Source organism: Perognathus longimembris, chromosome 9 (assembly GCF_023159225.1).
Source record: "Perognathus longimembris pacificus isolate PPM17 chromosome 9, ASM2315922v1, whole genome shotgun sequence".
In the NCBI taxonomy this organism is placed as follows: domain Eukaryota; kingdom Metazoa; phylum Chordata; class Mammalia; order Rodentia; family Heteromyidae; genus Perognathus; species Perognathus longimembris.
The window spans coordinates 34,105,750-34,129,282 of NC_063169.1; the positions used below are offsets into that span (position 1 = coordinate 34,105,750).

Below are 23,533 nucleotides of genomic sequence, written 5' to 3' on the forward strand. Positions count from 1 at the left end.
GAAAGGCTGGTGAAAATTGGATTTACCTCCAAAATACATGGGGAAGTATTCTTATACCTTAGGAAATGCTAACCAAGGAAGAGGTAATGGAGTGTGGACCTCCACTCAGGTAGGAGTGGCATCTGCTTTTCTTTGCTCCAGACCTGCTACTTGGCATATTTCTGGCACTAAACACATTTTTCTTTTTTTGCTTGATTTCAGATTGGACTAATAGGCTGGTTAGGCTGCTGAAATACAAAGTCTGCTAGTTTCTCTGCTTGTACATACTTTACATTTTAACAGTACTTTAGATTGTTCAGTGTTGTTCTTTGATCTTCCACATACAACCCCCTTCAGATTAATTTTATTTCCTTCTTACAGAGAAAGGAGTTCATAGTAGACTTTCTCAAGTCACACAAATATAGTTAGGACAGAGTAAAGTTTAAAACATAAATAAGTGAAGCCTGCTATGATTTCTTACACCTATAATCTCAGTTACTCAGAAAGTAGAGATTGGGAGGATCAGAAGATCTCAATTTGAGACCAGTGGGGGGTGGGTGGGGGTGCGGATGGGGGTGGGGATGGCAGGGTGGGCACAAAAAACCAAAACCATAACCAAACCAAACACAAAGAATCAGTTAGCTGTAATTCCATCTCAACAACAACAACAACAACAACAACAACAACAACAAAAAGCTGTGCATGAAGGTATGCATGATACTGTACCAGCTACAAGCACAAATAGGAATATCATGGTCCAGGCCAGCCAGGAAAAAATAAGAGAGAATTCATATAAAAAGTAACAAAGGACTGGGGGCATGACTCAAGTGATGATGTGCTTGTCTAGCAAGCACAAGGCCCTGAATTCAAACCCCAGTACCACCAAAAACAAGTACACCTTAAATACCAAAATAAAAGAGAGCTTACCACCTTACAATGACTAATTTCAACTTTGGACTAACTTAAACTTAGGTAAATGGATAGCAAAATATACTTAATTCTGCTGAGCTTCTCGCCTGCTTCCAGAGGGGATGCCTGAGCATGACCATAGCTCAGCAAGTGATCTATACTACTCTTGAACCAAGCACACCTCTGTAGAGTTTGAAATGCTATGTTGATTATTGAGTATTTGATTCATTGTAATGTCCTCAACATAAATCAAGTATCTCTGAGCCTACATAATGTTGTTTCATTTGTGAGAACACATGGTTTTGTTTGGTGTGCTCCTTCTTGAGGACTTTTCAGTTCCTAGTTTTGTCCTTGCCAACTTTTCTTCAGAGGAAAGTTTTAGCTGCCTCAACTATTAGCTGCTCTCCTCTGCCAGATGTCTTTTTCCTAATCTCTTTAGTCCCCAAGGCCTGCTCTGAATCCTGGGCTGGAATTGGCTGGGGTTAGGGATGAACCTCCTACATTCTCTTCCTGTAAGGCACTTGCTAAATTCTGCATTACTTTCAGCTTCACAGCACCCAGTCCCTGTCTAGCCAAAGCTGTGTAACATAGATACTGCTTCCTTTTCTCTCATGAAATAAAATTCCTAAACACTAAACATTACCTGCACATGTTTAAAAGTCAATAAAGTCCCAAAAGTAACATAAGCATGAAATAAAAGAAGAAAGGTAATGCTGGGATACATGCTACTACATGGATAAACTTTGGGGTCATACTCAGTGAAATAAGCCAGACACAAAAGGACAAATACTTTGTGAGTCCACTCAGATGAAGTACATAAGGTAGTCAAAGTCATAGGAACAAAAAATCAGGGTGATGGGCTGGGGATATAGCCTAGTGGCAAGAGTGCCTGCCTCGGATACACGAGGCCCTAGGTTCGATTCCCCAGCACCACATATACAGAAAACGGCCAGAAGCGGCGCTGTGGCTCAAGTGGCAGAGTGCTAGCCTTGAGCGGGAAGAAGCCAGGGACAGTGCTCAGGCCCTGAGTTCAAGGCCCAGGACTGGCCAAAAAAAAAAAAAAAAAATCAGGGTGATTTCTAGGGGGCCAAGGAACAGGAAGGAGATAGGGAACGGGCAGTTGCACAGGTTCCAGTTTGGGAAAATGAAAACAGTCCTAGATATAAATGGAAGTGATTGTACACCAATATAAATGTCATTAATGCTAAAAGTACAGTTCAGAATGGCTAAAATGGCAAATTTTATGTGATTTATTTAAAAGAGGTTATACTTGGGCACAACTTTACCAGAAAGATAAAAACAGTGTTGACAGATTTTTTTTTTTTTTTTTTTTTTTTTTTTTTTTTTTTTTTTTTTTTGCCAGTCCTGGGCCTTGGACTTAGGGCCTGAGCACTATCCCTGGCTTCTTCCCGCTCAACGCTAGCACTCTGCCACCTGAGCCACAGCGCCCCTTCTGGCCGTTTTCCATATATGTGGTTCTGGGGAATCGAACTGAGAGTTTCATGTGTAGGAGGCAAGCACTCTTGCCACTAGGCCATATTCCCAGTCCAGACAGGTTTCTTAAACACTATTAAGTGGTTGATCCAATGTGTAATATTTGAGGTTGTTTGGAAACTATTACTCAGAGCCTTTGAATCAAACAAAGCTTTTAATTTGGCTTCTAAGACATTTCTTTCCAGCCTGTGCTTAGGTATTGGGATATCTAGAGAGCACCCGCTGTGCTGTTCCCTGCCACCTTCAGTCCTAACCACCTAGGCCTGCCACTTCCTGATTATCATCCTAAATAGTGTGGTCCACTTCCTCCCGAAAACTTCACAATCACAAGATAAAACTAAACATGTAAAAAATAATGCTAATCACATCTTCACTCTCGGAACAATGAAATAAGAAAAAGAACAATTAGGGTAGACAGTCTGATAAGTATGTGGAAATGACTAAAATGGATGGAAAATTGATGTAGGCCTAATCTTGATTTAATCTTCATTTGGGTAAAAAATTGTATTTGTGGATGATACTAGGGAGAGAGCTAGTAGTCGGATGACTTTCAGGATTGTTAGGAAAGGAAGGAATCAATAATGTGTGCCTAACTAAGAAAGGACAGGAGAGATATACAAAGTAACTTTCTAGCCAACATCATTAGAAGGACTTAAAAGAAAGAGAATTTTTGTAGAAGGATCGCTTTGTTTTTATTTTTCTTCAGAATTAGAGGAACATTTTTAAATTAAGCTGAAGCTGGGTATGGTGGTGCACATCTGTAATCTCAGCACTTAAGAGGTAGAGGATCACAATTCTTTTTTCTTATTCTGCTCCTGGGCTTTAACTTATTTTAAATCTAAAATTTTTAGTTGTTATTATAAAGGTGATGTACAGAAGTAGACCACAAATTTGAGGCTAGCTGGATTATACAGTGAGGGCATTTCCCAAGTGATAGAACATCTGTCTAGAAAGAACAAGGCTCTGAGTTAAAACCCCAGCACCAAGAGGAAAAAAACAACAACCAGAATCACAAACAACAAGAACAAATAACAATGAAGGAAGTTGAATAATGAGGTATAGCTCAGTCATAGAGCACTTTTCTAGCACATACAGGACCCTAAATTTGATCGCCAGTATGGCAAAAAAAAAAAAAAAAAAAAAAAAAAGCAAACAAACAAAAATCCTAAATTATTTGTTTTCTCAGAAATACTAATTTTGGCTGGGGATATGGCCTAGTGGCGAGAGAGCTTGCCTCGTATACATGAGGCCCTGGGTTCGATTCCCCAGCACCACATATACAGAAAACGGCCAGAAGTGGCGCTGTGGCTCAAGTGGCAGAGTGCTAGCCTTGAGCAAAAAGGAAGCCAGGGACAGTGCTCAGGCCCTGAGTCCAAGGCCCAGGACTGGCCAAAAAAAAAAAAAAAAAAGAAATACTAATTTTATCCTTTCCCATTTTAGATGAAGCGATCTTAAGCATCTCTAATTTCAGGTTATTTGAATGAGCCTTTTGTTGAACACATTTGTTCACCTTGAACCATTTTTCCAAATTCATATAACTCAGTATTGGTAAGACTCCATAACCTGTACTCTTTTTATTTTCATGCACATTTAGTCAATAGGTGATTTTGTTACCAGATCAACCCAGTAGTAAGATGACAGAGCATAGCTCTCCATTCTTTTTAGGCAAATGCAAAATGCAGAAACAAGAGAACTTGATCACAACCATGAATCCCTGTCTGCCTTTATAAACAGCTTTGTATCTTCATAAACCCCACTGAAGTACTGAAATCAGTTGCTCTTGGGGTGGGGGGGGGGACAGGGATGCAGACCATGGCTGTGAGTCCCATCGCCATCCTTTAAAATTTTTTTTTAGGTTTTATTAACAGTGGATTTCTGCTGGTTACCTAGGACCAATATCTTTGAAAAGCATCCAGAATTATGGTCGGGCAGGTAACAATGCACTGCAGCAAATGTTTAGATAATAGATCATAAATAAAATATGAGAGAGGAATGGAGGTAGCCTCATGCTCACAGCAAAGACAACATAGAAGAGAAGCCCCCTGCCCCCCAAAAAAGCCAGGTGCTGGTAGCTCCCCTGTAATCCTAGTTACTCAGGAGCCTACTCAGCCAGCCAACACAGGAAAGTCCATGAGACTCTTATGTCCACAATACCCAGTAAAAAGCTAAAATTGAGTTGGATTCTGGTGCTTCATGCCTATAATCTTAGCTATTCAAGAGGTTGAGAGCATGGGTTGAAGCCTTCGGAGGCAGGAAAGTTCCTGAAATGCTCATCTCCAATTAAGCCCCCAAAAGCTGGAAGTGAAATGCAACAGTGACACTAACTAGACACTATGTTGAAAATGAATTATCTAACTTGTGGGTGAGAATAGGAGGGAAAAATTAGAAGAGAGCAAGGGAAGGGGTGATATTGTCTAAAAAGAAATGTACTCTTTACCTGATGTTGGTAGCTGTAACCCCTCGGTATATCACCTTCTTTTTTTTTTTTTTTTTTTCCAGTTGTGTGGCTTGAACTTGGGGTCTGGGCACTATCCCTGAGCTTTTTTTTTTTTTTTTTTTTTTTGCTCATGTGGTACTGAGGAATTGAACCCAGGACCTCATGATGCTAGGCAAGCACTCTATCACTAAGCCACATTCTTAGCCCCATATATATCACCTTTATAATACCAATAAAAACATTTTTAAAAGCTAGAAGTGGAAGTGTGGCACAAAGTTGTCAACCTAGCCTTGAGGGAAAAAGCTTAGGGACAGTGCCCCAGGCCCTGTGTTCAAGCCAAGGGACTGTCACTCCATTAAAAATAAATAAATAAATAAATAAAAACCCATCCTTTTCAGTGAATTCTTTCATCTTGATGGTCACCCACTGGCAGTCCAATTTCTTCACAGGTGAAGTGTCATAATTCACAGGTCTTTGTCTGAGTCACAAGAGCCAAGAACCAAATATCTGGAAGTGATGGTGCCAAGAATGAGTCTCCAAGAAAAACTTTCAAAATCAAATTCAGATAAGACAAAATACCTTTCATGATTTAGGAAGAAGTGTTTTTTGAAATAGGTACTCCTTGTGCTTTCCTGAAGATCATCTTTAGCCTCCTGAGTTCTGGAATTAAAGGTGTACACTACTACACCTAGGTAAAACATTTTTTATAACTTTAAAATCTTCTGGCACAGAAATTGACAGGGTAAATAAATAACTTCAAGTTAACTAAATACCTAAGTAATTTATTTTATATCCTTTTTTTTTTGCCAGTCCTGGGGCTTGAACTCAGGGCCTGGGCTCTGTCCCTGAGCTTCTTTTGCTCAAGGCTAACACTCTACCACTTGAGCCACAGAACCACTTCCAGCTTTTTCTGTTTATGTGGTACTGAGGAATTGAACCCAGGACTTCATCTCTTCCACTAAGCCACATTTCCTGCCCTTATTTTCTATCATAAGATGAAGTCTACCTTATAATATTGAAGTTCAAAGTTTTTTACTTGCTATGTTGGGTATTGCAACAACTGTCTTGGGCTTGTTAGGCAAGTGTTATAGCACTGAGCGAATACCCCCAGCCTAAAGTTCAAGGTTATATAAATTGGCATCTAAGTTTCCATTGGTTTTGGTTTATAATTCCTCTAAAATTTTTTACTAAATCTTGATCCTAAGCAGCACTCCTTTAAGAGTGTGTGTGTGTGTGTGTGTGTGTGTGTGTGTGTGTGTGTAAAACCACAGAGAAATACTTCAAACAGAAAGGGGGAAAAATAACAGTCTTATAATTTTTTTGTTAGAAAATGTTTTAAAAATTAGATTGGGGTTTCCAAACTATCAGCTATCTCTTCCTTCTCAGAACCTTTTCTACTCCTTAGTGGCTGTTAAATAATATTCATTCTAGAAACTTTGTAACATGTCTTAATAATAGCATGTGTCATTATCAACCAACACTATGGTAACCCATTCTAATGAAATGGAAAGATTGACTTTTCAAAAAACAAACAGAACCAGCTATCCATGCCTCCCAGATCCCTGTTAGGCCAAAGGTCTATTCTCCACCTGCTCAGCCACTAAGGCGGCAGTGGGCACCTGTACACAAGTTTAGTCACAAGAAAAAACAGTCATTGCGTTTTTTGAGGTGTTAGTTCTAAACAATGTGGCAGACAAAGGTTTTCTTCCTCCTCTAGCATGTCTTGGAGATGTCTCAAGGTACAGTTAATCAGACTTAACAAACTGAAGTTACATTTTGAGGTTAATTTAATTCATGGCTATCTATGAAATACTATAAAGTCTTATCTCAGTATTTTGGAGTAAAAGGCTCAATTTTATGCATCTAAATTTCTGAAATGAATGTTCTCCCACCTTTAGTCAACTCACTTGATAAGCTAGTGGCATATAGTAGTTTCTTAAGAAACTACTATAATTTAATTTAGCTTTCCCCCTCCCCTTTATTGTCAAAGTGAAGTACAGAGGGATTATAGTTTCATATGTAAGGCAGTGAGTACATTTCTTGTTCAACCTGTTACCTCCTCCCTCATTTTCCCCTGCCTCCTCCCTTCCCCTTTCCCTCTCCCCCACCCATGAGTTGTACAGTTGGTTTACACTAAATGGTTTTGTAAGTATTGCTTTTGGAATCATTTGGAGATGGAGTTTTTAAAAAGAAGGAAAAAACAAACCAAGCACATTCCATTCAGATTCCTGTTAATCCAACTTTGAAGTCAAAGGGTAGTGTAAAGTTTTGATTTGCAACAAATTCTGAGATTATACATTAACCAACCACTCTGGCAGGCTATCTGTTCTCTTTCAACCGTACTTCTGTTTTTTTAAAGGGGCCAGACTCTTTTCTGTGAACTTCAAGCCAAATGGTTTTCTATGGTAACTTGTTCAAACATTGGATGGGTATATTGTTAGAAAGTACTCAAGATGGGAAGCCAGAAGCTCACATTGCTAATCTCTGATGTGAAGAGATGTGAGCATTAGTAACCCTACTGGAAAGTAGGAAGTGGAAGGAATGTCCTTGAATTCCATACATACAGGCCCTCTCCCCTACAAATAACTTATTATCCTCAAGTAGAAAATGAGTTTGCGTGCCTACCTGTCATCCACCCTCTTTGTAGTTTGGTGATGTGTATTTCAGGAGGAAAGGAAAAAGACTGATAACCAAGAAATAAAAAATCACAATGCTGGCTACCAGTGGCTCAAGCCTGTACTTCTAGCTACTCAGGAGGCTGAGATCTGAAGATCTAGATTCAAAACCAGCTCTTACCTCCAATTAACCAAGAAAAAGCAAGAAATGGAGGTTTGACTCAAGTGGAAGAGTGCCAGCTTTGAGCAAAAGAGCTAATAAAGAGCTTGAGGCTGAGGGTCAAGCCCCAGTACTGTCATTCCCCCCTCCCCCCTCCCCCCACCCCACATCACAAGCTAGGACAAATGACAGTGTGTGAGCAGGGTGCCAGTGGCTCATGCCTGTAACTCTAGCTGTTCAGGAAGCTGAGATCTGAGGTTCGTGGTTTGAAGCCATCCCAGGCCGTAAAGTCCATGTGACTCCAATAATCTACTCATAAAAAGTAGGAAATAGTGCTGTGGCTCAAGTGGTAGAGTGCTACCCTTGAGTACAAACAGGCTCAGGGCCAGTAGGCAGACCTTGAGTTCAGTCCCCAGGACTGGCAAGGGAAAGAGCGAGAGAGAGAGAGAGAGAGAGAGAGAGAGAGAGACTTTATCTTTCACAGTATAGTTAACTACAACAGTGAATAATTAAAATATGAGTTTTTTGTTGTTGTTCACCTTTTTACCCAGTTCCACAGATAGGGCTTTTTTTTTTTCTTATTTTACTCTCACTCTACAGTGTTCCATTGGACCTGGTTTTACTGTTTTCCTGGCCTTGTAATGTTGCCTTTATTAGCATTTTGTACCAAATCAGCTATCACTTCAAGTCTACTGTCAGAAATCAAGTTCCTTTTGTTTTAAGATTCTATTAGTTCTTCTTTAACTATTATCCCCCAAATACAGAGTCATAACTTGTACACACTTATGTTTTAATCATGTTCTCTATTTAAATAAGTTATATAAATATTGTATAAATGTTCTTAAGCAAAAAGCAGTCACATCCTTAGGTGGGTGGTGGAGTGAGAAATGAAGCTAATGACCATGGTGTCATGGCTAAAAATCAGTCTTAGACAAAGGTACAGCAGATAATCATTGGGCCTTTTAAATCCATGGCACTTTTGTTTACCAACATGTACCACCATTGCTTTTCATTGTACCGCTGGATTGTGCTGTGCCACTCATTTAAAATCTTTCACAGTTGGATCTTGTCTCTCAGAGCCAGATTTTTCTGCCATGGATTCTCAGTGAAAGAACCTCATCTGATGTCCCCGAAATGTGTTGAAGTAGGAAAGAATCTGGTAGGGAGAGAAGTTAACAAGGGCTACCAGATTGGGATGATTGCTACCAGATCTGTTGCATCTGACTTCTCCCAAATGGGATCCACCTCTGGGCTCCAGGGAGGGGAGGGGAACTTACCTTCACCTGGATGATCAGAAACATCTCATCTATGGAGATGTGTACCTTCCTTTACTTGAGTTGGAGATGGTTAGAGGAAGGGGAAGCTGAACTGGGTTGCTGTTCCTTCTTTAACCAGTAGATCAAGAATTAGCATATATCTTTGGATCACAAAACAATAGTGTTTCACACAATCTAAAAATGACAGTTATGTAGTTAGCAAAGGCCATTGTTCCTTGCAAGATGGAAAAATGTTTGAGAAGCAGATGGTAGTCAAGATGTCAGCAACTTTGTTAATCCCCATAAATGTACAGCCCTGGATTAAACATATTTGAGACTATAAATAAGAGACACTGGTTTTCCTGTGCTTGTGCATTCAGACAAAGACTGTCTTTAAAGATGACATTAATTTTATTTATTTATTTATGCTGAAGATTAAACAGTGTCACCTGGATGTCAAGCACACACTCTACCCTTTATTTCCAATAAGTAAATGTAATCCAATGATTTAAAGATGTTAATATTACCTCCTGGATAGGTAGTGAAGTCCATGCTTTGCATTAGTTTTTAAAAATAAGGTTAAGGGCTGGGGATATGGCCTAGTGGCAAGAGTGCTCGCCTTGTATACAGGAGGTCCTAGGTTCAATTCCCCAGCACCACATATACAGAAAATGGCCAGAAGTGGTGCTGTGGCTCAAGTGGCAGAATGCTAGCCTTGAGCAAAAACAAGCCAGGGACAGTGCTCAGGCCCTGGGTCCAAAGCCCAGGACTGGCCAAAATAAATAAATAAATAAATAAATAAATAAGGTTAAATATGCTTCCATATCTGTAGCTAGTTTTGCCCAAAGTTGCACATTTTGCTAAGCAAAGTACATGGTGGCCTCCAGGGAGTGAGAGAATGGGTAGAAAATTATAAAACACGCAGCAGCAGCCATGGGAGACCCAGGCCACCAGTGGAACACACTGGACTTCCTGAGTACTACTGGGTTCCTTGGTGAGGGACCTCAAGTAGCTACAGGTTCCATATCTTCACTTGTTGACCAAAGAAACTTTTTTTTTTGAAACCATAAAATTGATTTTTTTTTTTTTCAAAGAAACTTTTTATTTACAGATTTTAGTGATGAATAGAGAGGGAGTATTGGAAGTTGAAATTCTTCCTTTAAGTGACAACAATAATAAAATTTGATTAATCTCCTTTATAGTTAAAGAGCTAAACATATATATATATGCATAATTTGAACCTATTAATTTACCCTCTTTCAAATGATCTCATATACTTTGCCTTATTATTTTCTTTTAAAGATTTAAAGTAGAATAGGAGAAGGGGCAAAACAAAATAAAAAAGAAAACACTAACAATATTAGCAACCAGGTACTGGTGGTTCACACCTGTAATCGTACCTACTCAAGAGGATGACATCTGAAGATCACCGTTTGGGGTCAGTCCAGGTAGACAAATTCAAGGGACTTTTATTCCCCAATTTACTATCAGAAAAGCCAGAATTGGAGCTGAGTCTCAAGTGATGGAGTGCTAGCGTTGAGCAAAAAAAGCTAAGCAAGAATCCAAGGCTCTAACTTCAAACCTCAGTACTAGGGGGAAAAAAGAAGAAAGAGGAGAGGAAAGAAGAAGAAGAAGAAGAAGAAGAAGAAGAAGAAGAAGAAGAAGAAGAAGAAGAAGAAGAAGAAGAAGAAGAAGAAGAAGAAGAAGAAAAAGAAGAAGAAGAAGCAGCGGCAACTTGGCAGAGAGGTGTGCTTAGATTCATCAAAAGAATGGTAAATTTGCCTCTCTTGTAAACACTAAAGAATGTCTCTACAAGTTAGAATAGGATCTGGGGATTTAGCTTAGTGGTACAGCACTTAATTCTCATGTATGAGGTCCTGGGTTTGATCCTGATCCAGGGACAGGGGGAGGGAGATAGATAGATGATAGAGAGAGAAATGGAGAGAGAGAGAGACAGAGACAGACAGAGATAGAAATCCTTATCTTTGTAGCTGCAATTGAATTTCTTCTTCTTCTTTTTTTGTTAGTCCTGGGCTTGAACTCAGGGCCTGAGCACTGTCCCTAGCTTCTTTTTGCTCAAGGTTAGCACCCTGCCACCTGAGCCACAGTGCCACTCCTGCCTTTTTCTATATATGTGGTGCTGAGGAATTGAACCCAGGGCTTCATGCATAGGAGGCAAGCACTCTACCACTAGGCCACATTCCCAGCCCCTCCAGTTGAATTTCTTTAAGAAACATAATACAGAAGAATGGAGAAAAGGGGAGAGAAAGAATGCATGTAAATAAGCCATGTAAATAAGTAAAAATGAAACAAATAAAATTAGTTTTTAGAACATAGTTCACTTAACTACGTAGCTAAAGAATAACCCCACTGACTTCTGATTCTTTTGTGTATCTTGTACTTGTAATACATCTCAATTTGGAGTAGGGCATTTCAGTACTCAGTTGCCACTCAGTGAGCCTGGTGTGCTTCCAAAGGCAACTGGTGGTGAGACTAGAGCACAAAGTAGAGGCTTTGTCAGACTAGAACTTAAGCTTAACCTGAAGGCTTATGAGACAAATGAGGATAGCAAGAAGAGACTTTTGAAACCAACTAATGGTTTTAGGGAACATAGGTTAAAGAGAGAGAGAGTTAGGAATGGGGCTGAAGTAAGAAGTTATGTTAAAAGATTCTTATAGTAAACTAAAATATGCTGGTGAGCATAGACTAAGTGAAGTAATTTTTACCAGGTAAAATCCTTGAGATTTGTGGTGACTGATGGATTTTATGAGGCAAGCACTCTTGCTACTAGGCCATATTCCCAGCAACTGATGGATTTTAAAGAGAAGGAGCTGGAGTAATCTGGATGGTTGCTGGGTTTCTACCCTGGGTAGGTGGGCCACTTAGGAAAGTGAGGGATGGTGACTTCAGCACAAGGCTTATTGACGCTGAGTTGGCTTGGAAACAAGCAGTTGAGTAATGTCTACTTTGACATGAAAGAACTTACTAAAGAGAATGTGCAGTAAGAAGGTAGTAAGGATGGGTAGGAACATGCAAGTGCTAGAGATAACTTTAGGCAGTAGCAATAAGTTTAAAAATCGAAGAGGGCAGAAGAGGCAACATGAGTGTAGAGCAGTAAGAACATATTAGCATGTTTAAGCAACACTAGGAATAAACCTGTCCTACTGGACCAGATGGGATTAGGACCAAGATCAAAGCTGGCCTAATGAAGTTTTACAGATATGTTTTGTTTGGCATTTGTATGGCTAGATCACACAGCTTTCCAAATTGAAGTTAGATATCAACATTTCTATACAAAATTTAGACTTCTGATTTTTTTTATAAGTAAAAGGAGCCCTGGCAGTAGGATTAGCAAGATTAATAGTAATACTCAACTGAAGTGTATTTTTTTCTCTCCAGTGAGTGTTTTGCATCCATATATTATTTTCCAGAGTGTTGTAAACATTTAAATTTGCAACTCTTGAGCTAAGGATCAGTAGTTAATAAAAGTATAAAGATAGATTAGTAACAAATTATAGCAAGTTTTGAATACCAAGTAAAGAGAAAAATGTAGGCAGTAGACAACTGTTGAGGAAGAAATTGATATGATTAAAGCTGTATTTACAAGGATTTTTCTGTGCCAGAATGACAATAGAATGGTAAGCTTTTCAGTTTTGAAAAGGAAGACAGAAATGAGATGATAGCACACACAAACTGACTTTAAAAGTGAAAGCAGGAAAAAAATGAAGATAAGTGAGTCCAGGTATGGTGGTACATGCTTGTTGCAATCCCAGTACTCAGGAGGTTGAGGCAGTAGGATGGTAAGTTTAAGGCCAGCACTAGCTATATATATAGCAAGACCCTATGTAAAAAAAAAAAAGCTAAATAAAGCTAAACAGAAGTATCTTAAGGAAGGATATGTTATCTAGAAAGCCCACGTGGGCCATTGAGCTTGGCAGGAAATGGAAAACCTAAATCAGAGTTTGATATGAGGGACAGGGAATGCCAGGGTCATTCTAGGAAAGTCAAATGATGCTTAGGCTGTCATTGTAATCTATGTTCTTAGAAGACTATAAATGGAAGGAAAAGGTCCTTTCTTTCTTCTCTACCTCCACTTCAAGAACAAATGACCCCAAAAGGTTTCTTTTAAAAGGAAGGCTAAAATTAATGTCTGGTCATTAAGCTGTATAGGCAATCTTCTAAATAATAATTATACAAATTGTTTTTAATTTCTACAAAATTATTTTCAAATTTATAATTTTATATTTATTATTATTTAGAAAAGTGCTGAAGATTGAACATAAACATACTGGGCAAGCACTCTACCACTTGTCTCTATCCCCACCTCCGTTATGTAGACATTTTACTTGATCCTCATGGCTACTTTTGAAATAGATACTGTCGCTATTTCCATTTTATCAATGAGGAAACTGCGGCCCTACAGGTCAAGAACTCACCCAAAGTCACAGGGTTGATAGACTACTTGTACCTAAGCAGTCTGACTTTCCAGAGACTTAAATCCTTTAACCACTATATAAGACTGCTCCTGTATGTTTATCTGTTTTAGCATTGTGTGAGTATGCAACTAGGGAAGCTTGTACTTTCATCCTGGATGCTCTGCTGTAACCTATTTCAGATAGTTTTGTCAGTTTTGGTTCAGGTCCCCTAGAAGAAATAAAACTTTATTGTTTTGTTTTGGTTTCTTGCCAGTCCTGGGGCTTGAACTCAGGGCCTGAGCACTGTCCCTGGCTTCTTTTTGATCAAGGGTAGCACTCTACCACTTGAGCCACAGTGCCACTTCTGACTTTTTCTATATATGTGGTGCTGGGGAATCGAACCCGGGGCTTCATGTATATGAGGCGAGCACTTTACAGTAGGTCATATTCCCAGCCCAAAATGAAACTTTAGAATTGACCTTTCAACTGTCTTTAAGGAGGCAGACAAATTTCTGACTCCTTGGGTTACCTTTAGAGAACTCAACTATGTTGGTGTATTCAAAAATCTCTTGTCTTTCTTTGTGCATGGCTGAATGTTAGCTTGTAAAGTTGGTAGCCATTTACTGAGAAAAATCCCTTGTAAGAACTCATTACTTTTTATGCAAGCTAAATCATGTTAATTTTCTCTCATATGCTCTCCTAAAAACATATCACAGATGGCTGGGGATATGGCCTAGTGGCAAGAGTGCTTGCCTCTTATACATGAAGCCCTGGGTTCAATTCCCCAGCACCACATATACAGAAAATGGCCAGAAGTGGCGCTGTGGCTCAAGTGGCAGAGTGCTAGCTTTGAGCAAAAAGAAGCCAAGGACAGTGCTCATGCCCTGACTGAGTCCAAGGCCCAGGACTGGCCAAAAAAAAATTATCACAAAACAGTTGTTACAAATATTCTAATTTGGAGGGGTAGGCAACTAAACACATTGAATGCAAAACTTCAAACGTGTCATGTTTTCCTACTATATTTAATATGGCTCCTTTCTCTTTGGTGGACAGATGAAACATGTGAATGAAAAATTTGGAGATGAAAAGAATAAGGAGGTGGTTCTCATGTGCATTGGCATCACTTCAGGAGTTGGACGGCTTCTCTTTGGCCGTGTTGCAGATTATGTGCCTGGTGTGAAGAAGGTTTATCTACAGGTACTCCCCTCACACTTTTCTTCCCTAACAAATTTATTCTTATTTCCTGATAACTCATTAAATGTATTTCTATGCTTAACTTGTTTCATACGAATGAAAAACACTTTCTAGAACATGATTTCTACAGGTAGTTAGTTATGAGCTTGAGTTTTTAACATAGGACACTGGCAGCCAAACAATCTTCTTTGTTTTGTCAGTGAACTCCACCAAACCAAAATGTTTTTGCCCATTGTTTTTTCTAAGAAGAATTCATTGTTTTTGGCAAAGTTCTTAGTCATATGAAATCTGGTGCCTTTTGCAATATCTTAGGAAATGTGTGTGTGTGTGAGAGAGAGAGAGAGAAAGAGAGAGAGGGAGGGAGGGAGAGGAAAGGGGAAAGAAGAACAGAAAGACAGAAAGGGGAAGAGTAGAAGAGAGATTTTTGAGTTGCTTTACTGTAAATTTGCCTGCTGGGTATTATATAGTATGTATAAACAAACGTTAATTCCAAGATCAAAATTCATACTTGGTCAACAGGTAGTTACCAGACACTGTACAAAATGCTGCAGAGTTAAAGGAAACTGTGATCCTCAGTGAGCAGCTAAAGATCTCAGGGGAAGATATATAAAGCAGTATTGAAGTAAAGTATCACAGTATATTATACCAATATAGCATAATAAGTATGCTAGATTGGTGCCCTGGAAACTGAATCACTAGTGAGGGTCTGAGAAATATTAAGAGAGAAGGAGTGGGCTGGGAACATGGCCTAGTGATAGAGTGCTTGCCTCGTATACATGAAACCCTGGGTTCTGTTCTGCAGTACCATATATATAGAAAAAGCCAGGAGTGGCACTGTGGCTCAAGTGGTAAGAGTGCTAGCCTTGAGAAAAAAAAGCCAGGGACAGTGCTTAGGCCCTGAGTTCAAATCCCAGGACTGGCAAGAGAGAGCGAGAGCGAGTTGTTAAAGAGCTTGGGATGTAGCTTAGTAGCGTTACCGGGTCAGGGTGGGGAGGTTCCACGTCCCCCCAAGATTCCACCACTCAGAGACAGTCTCAAGCAAAAAGATGGGTTTATTGGGGAAGGAAGAAGCAAACTGCCCAGCCAGGGGCAGCTAGGGACGTAGCACAGACTCAGGAGCGGGCTGACCGGCCAGGGACACAGTGCAGACTCAGGAGCTGGCACTGTGCCCCCGAGCAGTCCTCAAACTGGGGTTTATAAAGGTAAAAGCATAGCACAGATGTAAGGGCTTGACGCAAGGGATAGAGCATGCAGTTAGTTCACAAATGTAGGAGGTTGAAGGAGGGGCAGAGCACAGAACAAAGCAAGCATGGCACAGATGTAGGAAGTTGACACAGGGGGGTAGAGCAAATAACAAATTAAGCAAGCCATTTACAGAAGCAGAATTTGGGGTCAGGTTAGCCTAATCTACTCCCTCCCAACATTTCCTACTATGTTTCCCTAATTAAGATGGAGTCAGCTCTGTTCCCTACAACAAGTAGTAGAGTATTTGCCTTGCCTAGACAAGGCTATGTGATTGATCCCAGCACCACACACACATGTGCACGCACACACACATAGGCACACATATACACATGCATAAGAGGTAAGTAGTTAGGCACATATGGATGGGTGGTTGGATGGATGGACTTCCAAGTAGAGGAAGCTACATGGGGATAGATATGGAGGTATGATATGGCATATGATTTTCAGAGAAACTGAATATTTGAATTGGATAGAGTAGTAGATGGTTTGGGCAGGGAAAGAGCTAGATTGGGAGGAGCCTTTATGTGAATAAAAGAGGATGAAGTTCATTCTGCAATTTAAGAGGAGCCATAAAAGAATTTTTAAGCAAGGGACTATGGTGAGTTGTGTTTTGTAATGATCAGTGTAGTAATTGTGAAGGACAGAATGGAGGATGGGGCAAGAATTCAGATGGTGGCAATAAGACCCATGTTGATAATCTCTTTTACATAAACTGCTCAGAAGGAAGATCTGTAGAAACAGGTAGATTAATGGTTGTCAGGCGCTGGGGAAAGAAGGGAATGGTAATTTCCAAGTGTATAGAGTTTCTCTGGGGGTAATGAAAATATTCTTAAACATGTGATGGTTGTACAATTTGTAAATATACTAAAAACCAATGAATAGTACACTTAAAATGTCTGAGTACTGTGATATGTGAATAACAGCACAATAAAGCTATTATTTTGACCAGGCGCTGGTGGCTCATGCCTGTAATCCTAGCTACTCAGGAGGCTGAGATCCGAGGATCTCTGTTCAAAGCCAGCTCAGGCAGGAATGGCCATAAGACCCTTATCTCCAATTAACCATCAGAAAACCAGAAGTGGTGCTGTGGCTCTAAGTGGTAGAGCACTAGCCTTAAGCAAAAGAGCTCAGGGACAGTGCCCCAGGTCCTTAGTTCAAGCTCTATGACTGACTTAAAAAAAAAAAAAAAAGCGGGCTGGGGATATAGCCTAGTGGCAAGAGTGCCTGCCTCGGATACACGAGGCCCTAGGTTCGATTCCCCAGCACCACATATACAGAAAACGGCCAGAAGCGGCGCTGTGGCTCAAGTGGCGGAGTGCTAGCCTTGAGTGGGAAGAAGCCAGGGACAGTGCTCAGGCCCAGAGTCCAAGGCCCAGGACTGGCCAAAAAAAAAAAAAAAAAGCTATTACTTTTTTTTTTTTTTTAATGTGGAGGCACAGAGACTAATTGGAGACCGTTGAAGAGCCTCAGCAGGAAAGCCAAGGCAGAGACATAGATCAAATGGAGTAAACCAGGGATATAATGATTGAATTACTGTAAACCACTCATGGATGGAGCCACTTAATCTGGGCCTCAGATTTGTGATTAGGGTAAAAAGAATAGATGGTTTGAGTATTTTGTGAGATCAGTAACCCACTAAATCTGGGTAGTTTGATGACTTCATTTTTGCCACGTTAAGTGTGTGGTGACTATGAGACAGTAGAGTTTGAAGCTTGTGAGTAGACCTAGGTTTGGATAAGAAACCTATGGGACTTTGACATCCAACAGCTGAATGGAGTAAGCGAAGGACTCAGCAAGGAGTCTGAGAGTGGCCAGCTCTCCTTCAGTGCTCAGTAGAGGCTTTGAGTACTTCTAGGGGCAGAAGTGGCCAGGATATCAATAGTTAGTGACTAGAAAGGCTTCACTGGATTCAGCAAAAGAGAAGCCATCAGTGCCTCACAGAGAGGAGTTTCAATACAGTGGCAGAAAATGGAATAGGATCAGTTAATAATGGAAATATCTCATTCCAAAATTTGACTATGGAAAAGAAAGGAGAGCCAAAAGAAGACTTGAAGTTTCTGACTGAAGCATGAGCAGTGCTTTGAAAAAGAGATGATTTTGGGAACAGGAAATTGATTGGAAAAGGGATTTTTCCAGACAAATAGCTTCCACTAAGTAGCTATATGTAATAGCTACCATTTATTGAGCATTTTCATATGCCAGATCATAAAGTAAGTACTTTCCAGGTTTTATCTCATTAGTCATTGTCCAAGCACTTTAAAAGGAATATTGTCCTTATTCCCACTTATAGATTTGAACAATGAAGAGTAGAGAGGCTACCTCACTATGATGTCTATTTATATGTAGGCCCAGTAAGCAGTCATAGGAAGGAGACTGGGCACATAGCTAGGAGAAAATTTGTTGTGCCAGGATTGAATTCAAGGCCTCATACATTGTGCATTATTTTTAAAAACTTATTTATTATATGAGGACCAGTCTTCACTTCATGAATAACTCATTGTAGGTATTCCCAACATTTAGCTGATTATGTTAGTCTTGTTCTCAAGTGTTAAGGGAACCCTCTAATGGACATTTGTTGTATTACAGACTTTCTAAAAACGGAGCTCCATGCGCTCTAGGTATCACCCAGACCAAGGTTAGATGATACAAACAGAATAAATGTGGTCCCCGAGGTCCTTGAGCAGGGCTAGGACAAGAAAGGCCGGAATGTACAGGGCACTAAGACAGGAAGAGTAGCAGGAAAGAAAGAAAGCTAAGAGAGGTCAGCTGTAAGTATAGTTGGCCTTTGTTACAGAATGTATTATCGTGCACATTTCTCTAAGTTTATTTATTTTTTATTGTGTTTATGAGTTAATTGTTTTTTGTTTGTTTGTTTGTTTTTTGGCCAGTCCTGGGGCTTGGACTCAGGGCCTGAGCACTGTCCCTGGCTTCTTTTTGCTCAAGGCTAGCACTCTGCCACTTGAGCCACAGCACCACTTCTGGCCGTTTTCTGTATACGTGGTGCTGGGGAATTGAACCCAGGGCCTCATGTATAGGAGGCAAACACTCTTGCCACTAGGCCATATCCCCAGCCCCGAGTTAATTGTTTTTTTGCCAGTCCTGGGACTTCGACTCAGGGCTTGGGCACTGTCCCTGGCTTCTTTTTGCTCAAGGCTAGCACTCCACGACTTGAGCCACAGCACCACTTCTGGCTTTTTCTGTTCATGTGGTGCTGAGGAATCCAACCTAGGGCTTCATGCATGCTAGGCAAGCATTCTACCACTAAGCCATATTCCCAGCCCCTGAGTTAAATTTTTAATTAAGAAAACTGAAAAAAAAGTTCATTTTTGCTTTTGTTCTCTTGCAGCCCTGGGGTTTAAATTCAGGGCTTTGTACTTGCTAAGCATGAACACTACTACTCTGAGCCCACATTCACAGCCATTTTGGCACTAATACTTTTTCAAAAAGGGCCTCTCACTTTTGCTTGGGTTTGCCTGGACTAAGATCCTCATAGTTGTATACCTCAGGCTCATGCTACCATACCCAGCTTGTTGAGGTAGGGATCTCACTAACTTTTGCCTCTCTTTGAACCATGATCCTTCAGATCTTTGCCTCCTAAGAAGCTAGGATTACAGGTGTGACTCACCTTACCAGGCCTAAGAACAATGACTTTCATATCCATCTTTCTGTGTGAACTTCCTCTTTCAATTTAGATAACACAGGTCAATGTTGCCTAGTTTTGTCTCATTCCATTTTAACATTTTATATTTTTCCTAAATCTATACCTTGGGACAGGGGGTCCTAGACTATGCCTGGACTTTACCAGATACAAAGTTTTTTGAAGTAGTATCCAATTAAAAAAATAATTCCCTAGCCCAAATCAGACACTCCATAGTGTCATTTAGACCAGCACTGGTGTAAATATGAAAAGTGCCACCTCCTCCAGCAGGCACAAAGCATATACACATGTGCTTGGGAAAGTGGAACAATCTCCCTTGTGAAGCATTTCCAAAGCACCATGACCTTAGGAGCCAGCTACCCAGCTGTGTGCCTGAACATTTCTGTTTAGTTTGTGAGGGACTGGCAGGACTTTGCTGCTGGCTGCTTTCTGCCTTGGGTGCCTAGCAACAGGTTCTAAAAGTGTGGAAGCTTTACATTGAATAAACCTATTAACAGCAACACTTGAATCTAACTGCCAAATTGTGTGTCTCCAAAAATGTCTTCTGCTTATTCATGTTCCTCACATGCTATACTTATATCCTTGAGCAAAACTTGAACTGGACATTTCTCCAAAAATGCTCTTTTTATGACAGAACTACATAGAGTTTTAGCAAGAAATGTTTTTGCACTTAAGCACATGAACTGACTCTAGAAGGGCTCATCCTCCAAGAGCCTATCACATTATGACAAACAAAATATTTCCTTGAATGGTTTTTAAAAATAAAACAAAATATGAATATTTAGACTGTAATCATTTTATTAAATGTCAGTACCAGAGTCTAGAAGAGAAATGTAGGAGCTCTGAATCCCTTATGTAAATTTAAGTAGAGCTGCTGTGTTTAAGGGAAGGAAAAAGATTGCATGTAATGCTGATGTATTCGTCTTTCAAACTGGTCCCAGTATTTACAGATCAATATTTGATGCATGAATCAATATTTACTTTGGGAAATGATGAGGAAGCACTGAACCTCCTATATGGACAGTTCGATAAACCTTAGCATGCAATCTTTGTGACCCAAGTCTCCCTCCACATAAGGAATAGTATTTATTCATCAGAAGCAGGTATGTTTACCAGATTGGAGACATTTTGACAAGTCAAATCTGCTGGGGGAAAAGGCAGTAAGAATACTACTATAGTTACAAATTAGGTAGATGAAGCTAGTTTATTTTCTGAGAAATGTTTCTATATTTTTTCTAGTAATGGGGATTAAGGCCAGGGCCTTGTACCTGCTAGGTAAATATTTGGCCCAATATGAGATTATTTGGCAAGGATTTTTTTTATTTTCAAAAAATAAAATTTTAAGTTGTAAGTGGGCTTGAAATCATCCCTTAGTATGCTGAGGCAGGATTATTGTGATTTCAAGACCAGCCTGGGCTACATAGTTAGGCCCTGTGTCAAAACAAACAAATCCATGACACTAGTGGTTCATGACTGCAGACCTAGTTACTCAGGAGACTGAGAACAGAATTGTGATGTGAGGCCAGTTGGGACAGAAGAGTCTGTAAGACACCTCAACCCATACCCGGTCCACATCTATCACCCTAGCTTTATGGGAGGCAGAAAACAGGAGGATTGTGATTTGAGGCCAGCCAGGACAGAAGAGTCCATTAAACTTGTTATAACAGAAGAATCTGAGCTTGATGATACAAGGCTATTTTCCAAGCTACAGTGGAAAGTCTAAATAGGTGGACTGCAATCTCGTCATGCACTTGGGCAGGAAACAAAACCAACTCTGAAAAATAATTAGTGCAATAAACAGACAGAGGCATAAATGAGCATTAGAGCATCTGCCTAGCAAGCAAAAGGTCCTCAGTTCCCCAGTACTACTGAAAAAACAAGTCAGATACTTGGTGGCTCACGCTTATGTTCCTAGCTACTCAAGAGGCTAAGAGGAGGATTGTGGGCTGAAGCTAGCCCAGGCAGAAAAATTTGAGCTTCCGTTTCCAATTAACAAGTAAAAAGCTTGGAGTTGTGACACAAGTAGAAGAGTGTTCGCCATTAACAGGCAAGCTGAGTGGGAATGGTAGTCTCTGAGTTCAAGCCCTGGAACTGGTTTAAAAAAAGTGTGTGTGGGGGGGAGGGGGAAGCCAGGTAATGGTGGCACATGCATATAATCCCAGGTACTCAGGAGGCTGAGATCTGAGGATCATGGTTCAAATCCAGTCCAGCAAGAAGCCCATGAGACTCTTATCTCTAATTAAACACTAGAAAACCAGAAGTGGCACTGTGGCTCAAGGTGATAGAGCATTACACTTGAGTAAAGGAGCTCAAGGATAGCACCAAGGCCCCAAGGTTTAAACCCCATGACTGACCAAAAAAAAAAAAAAAAGGAAGAAAGCAAGTTTATGTGAAGTACAAAGCTTATGTTTAAAGTAACCAATTTAGATTACTACACTAATTATAATTGTACTATAAAGCCTTGTTATTTATTTATTTATTTATTTATTTATTAGCCAGTACTGGGGCTTTGACTCAGGGCCTGAGCACCGTCCCTGGTTTCTTTTTGCTTAAGGCTGGCACAGCCACAGCACCACTTCTGGCTTTTTCTGTATATGTGGTGCTGAGGAATCGAACCCAGGGCCTCCTATACGAGGCGAGTACTCTACCACTAGGCCATATTCACAGCCACTAAAGCCTCATTTTAGTAATGAAGAAAATGTATCCAGCTGTATGATAGTGTCAAAAAGAGAACTAGCCTGGAATGGGATATATCTTTCAAGAGTATGTTTCTCATTGTGGTGTCTGCAGGCCACTGAGTGTGAAAGCTGCCCCAAACTCCCACTGCATCTTCAGCATCCTCAGGGGTGTGTGTGTGTGTGTGTGTGTGTGTGTGTGTGTGTGTATGGCCATCTTGATGCCAACTTCAAATACCAAGCTGGTAACTGGGTATTCCATGGGTGTGCTCATGGATCCTAGGAAGAGCAGAGGAGGTGAAGCAACTATCCCAATGGAGCTCAGTTTGGTGTTTCTTCTCCCCAGACCCACTGTCACTGTCCAGCAGCAGTTCTACCTGCTCTCTGCTGCTGCCCATGTGGACCACAGTTTCCATTACAGCCAGTGCTATCTTATGTGTTTTGGGTGCATTACTCCAGCTTCAGTGACACTCCCTTCATCTGTAAGATGGGAATAACTTTAAGACTCACATCATAAAGTTGTTGTAAGGGTCACCACTGATACAATCCCTCTAAAGTGACTAGGATAATACCCAACACTTAATAAATATTAAATGAGAGTTGTATACATGCAAACTTTCTTAAAACCTGATGCTTTTAAAACTTTTTTTTTTTTTTTTTTTTTTTTGCTAGTCCTGGGCCTTGGACTCAGGGCCTGAGCACTATCTCTAGCTTCTTTTTGTTCAAGGCTAGCACTGTGCCACTTGAGCCACAGCGCTATTTCTGGCCATTTTCCATATATGTGGTGCTGGGGAATCGAACCCAGGGCTTCATGTATATGAGGTGAGCACTCTTGCCACTAGGCCATATTCCCAGCCCTAAAAACATTTTTTCCCTGATTGGTAAATCTAGTTTTAATTAATTCTGTCCCTAAAATGTTATTGAATTGTCCCTTTTCTCCTCTTTGTTTTTGTACCCACTATACTTGCAAAATACAACTATATAGTAGCACCTAGAACATTTCATTTGTACTTATTTAGATGTTCATCTCTAGATAATTTAAGCAGAGGAACCGGGTATCATTCATTGTTGAAATGTGTAACAGATAGCACAGAACTTACCAAAGGCAGGCAAAATCTGGTGTTCATTGTATTAACTACTCTAACACTAAGATAGAAAGGGTCAATGGTTCAAAATAAATATTCTAAATCTCAACTCTGATGTGCTCAGACATATCTGTAACATTTGCTTGTCATATATAATAGTTTCAAAGGTTAAAAATGTCAAGAATTTCAAGAAATATATTCACTACCTTACACATGTAACTGTAACTCCTCTGTACATCACATTGACAATAAGGTGTTTTTTTTTTAAGTCAAGAATTTGATGATAAATTTGAGCTGTTTGAGCTTTGACCTGTGCAAGATTCTTAAAGCTCAAAATTATCTGGGCCAAAGATACTTTCTTTTGTACAAATTCTGACTTCAAGAGTTTGCAGGCAGGAAAGGAAAGTATCT

The 23,533-nt window shown here is 40.1% G+C and overlaps 1 protein-coding gene across 4 annotated transcripts in view; it reads left to right on the forward strand.

The window, feature by feature from the left end:
• The window catches only part of Slc16a10 (solute carrier family 16 member 10), a 134,466-nt gene that overhangs the window by 107,510 nt on the left and 3,423 nt on the right, over nt 1-23,533 (forward strand). Inside the window, exon 5 of one of the 4 annotated variants that reach the window (XM_048353919.1) lies at nt 14,319-14,440. The exons of 1 other annotated variant lie outside the window; for it this stretch is intronic. Coding sequence is in view for 1 of the 3 variants with exons in the window: in XM_048353916.1 (XP_048209873.1) it covers nt 14,319-14,462 (144 nt within the window). In the remaining 2 variants the exon portion in view is untranslated. Of the gene's footprint in view, nt 1-201; nt 486-14,318; nt 14,463-23,533 lie in introns of those variants that run through there. 2 more of the 4 variants (XM_048353918.1, XM_048353916.1) reach the window with 2 other exon arrangements.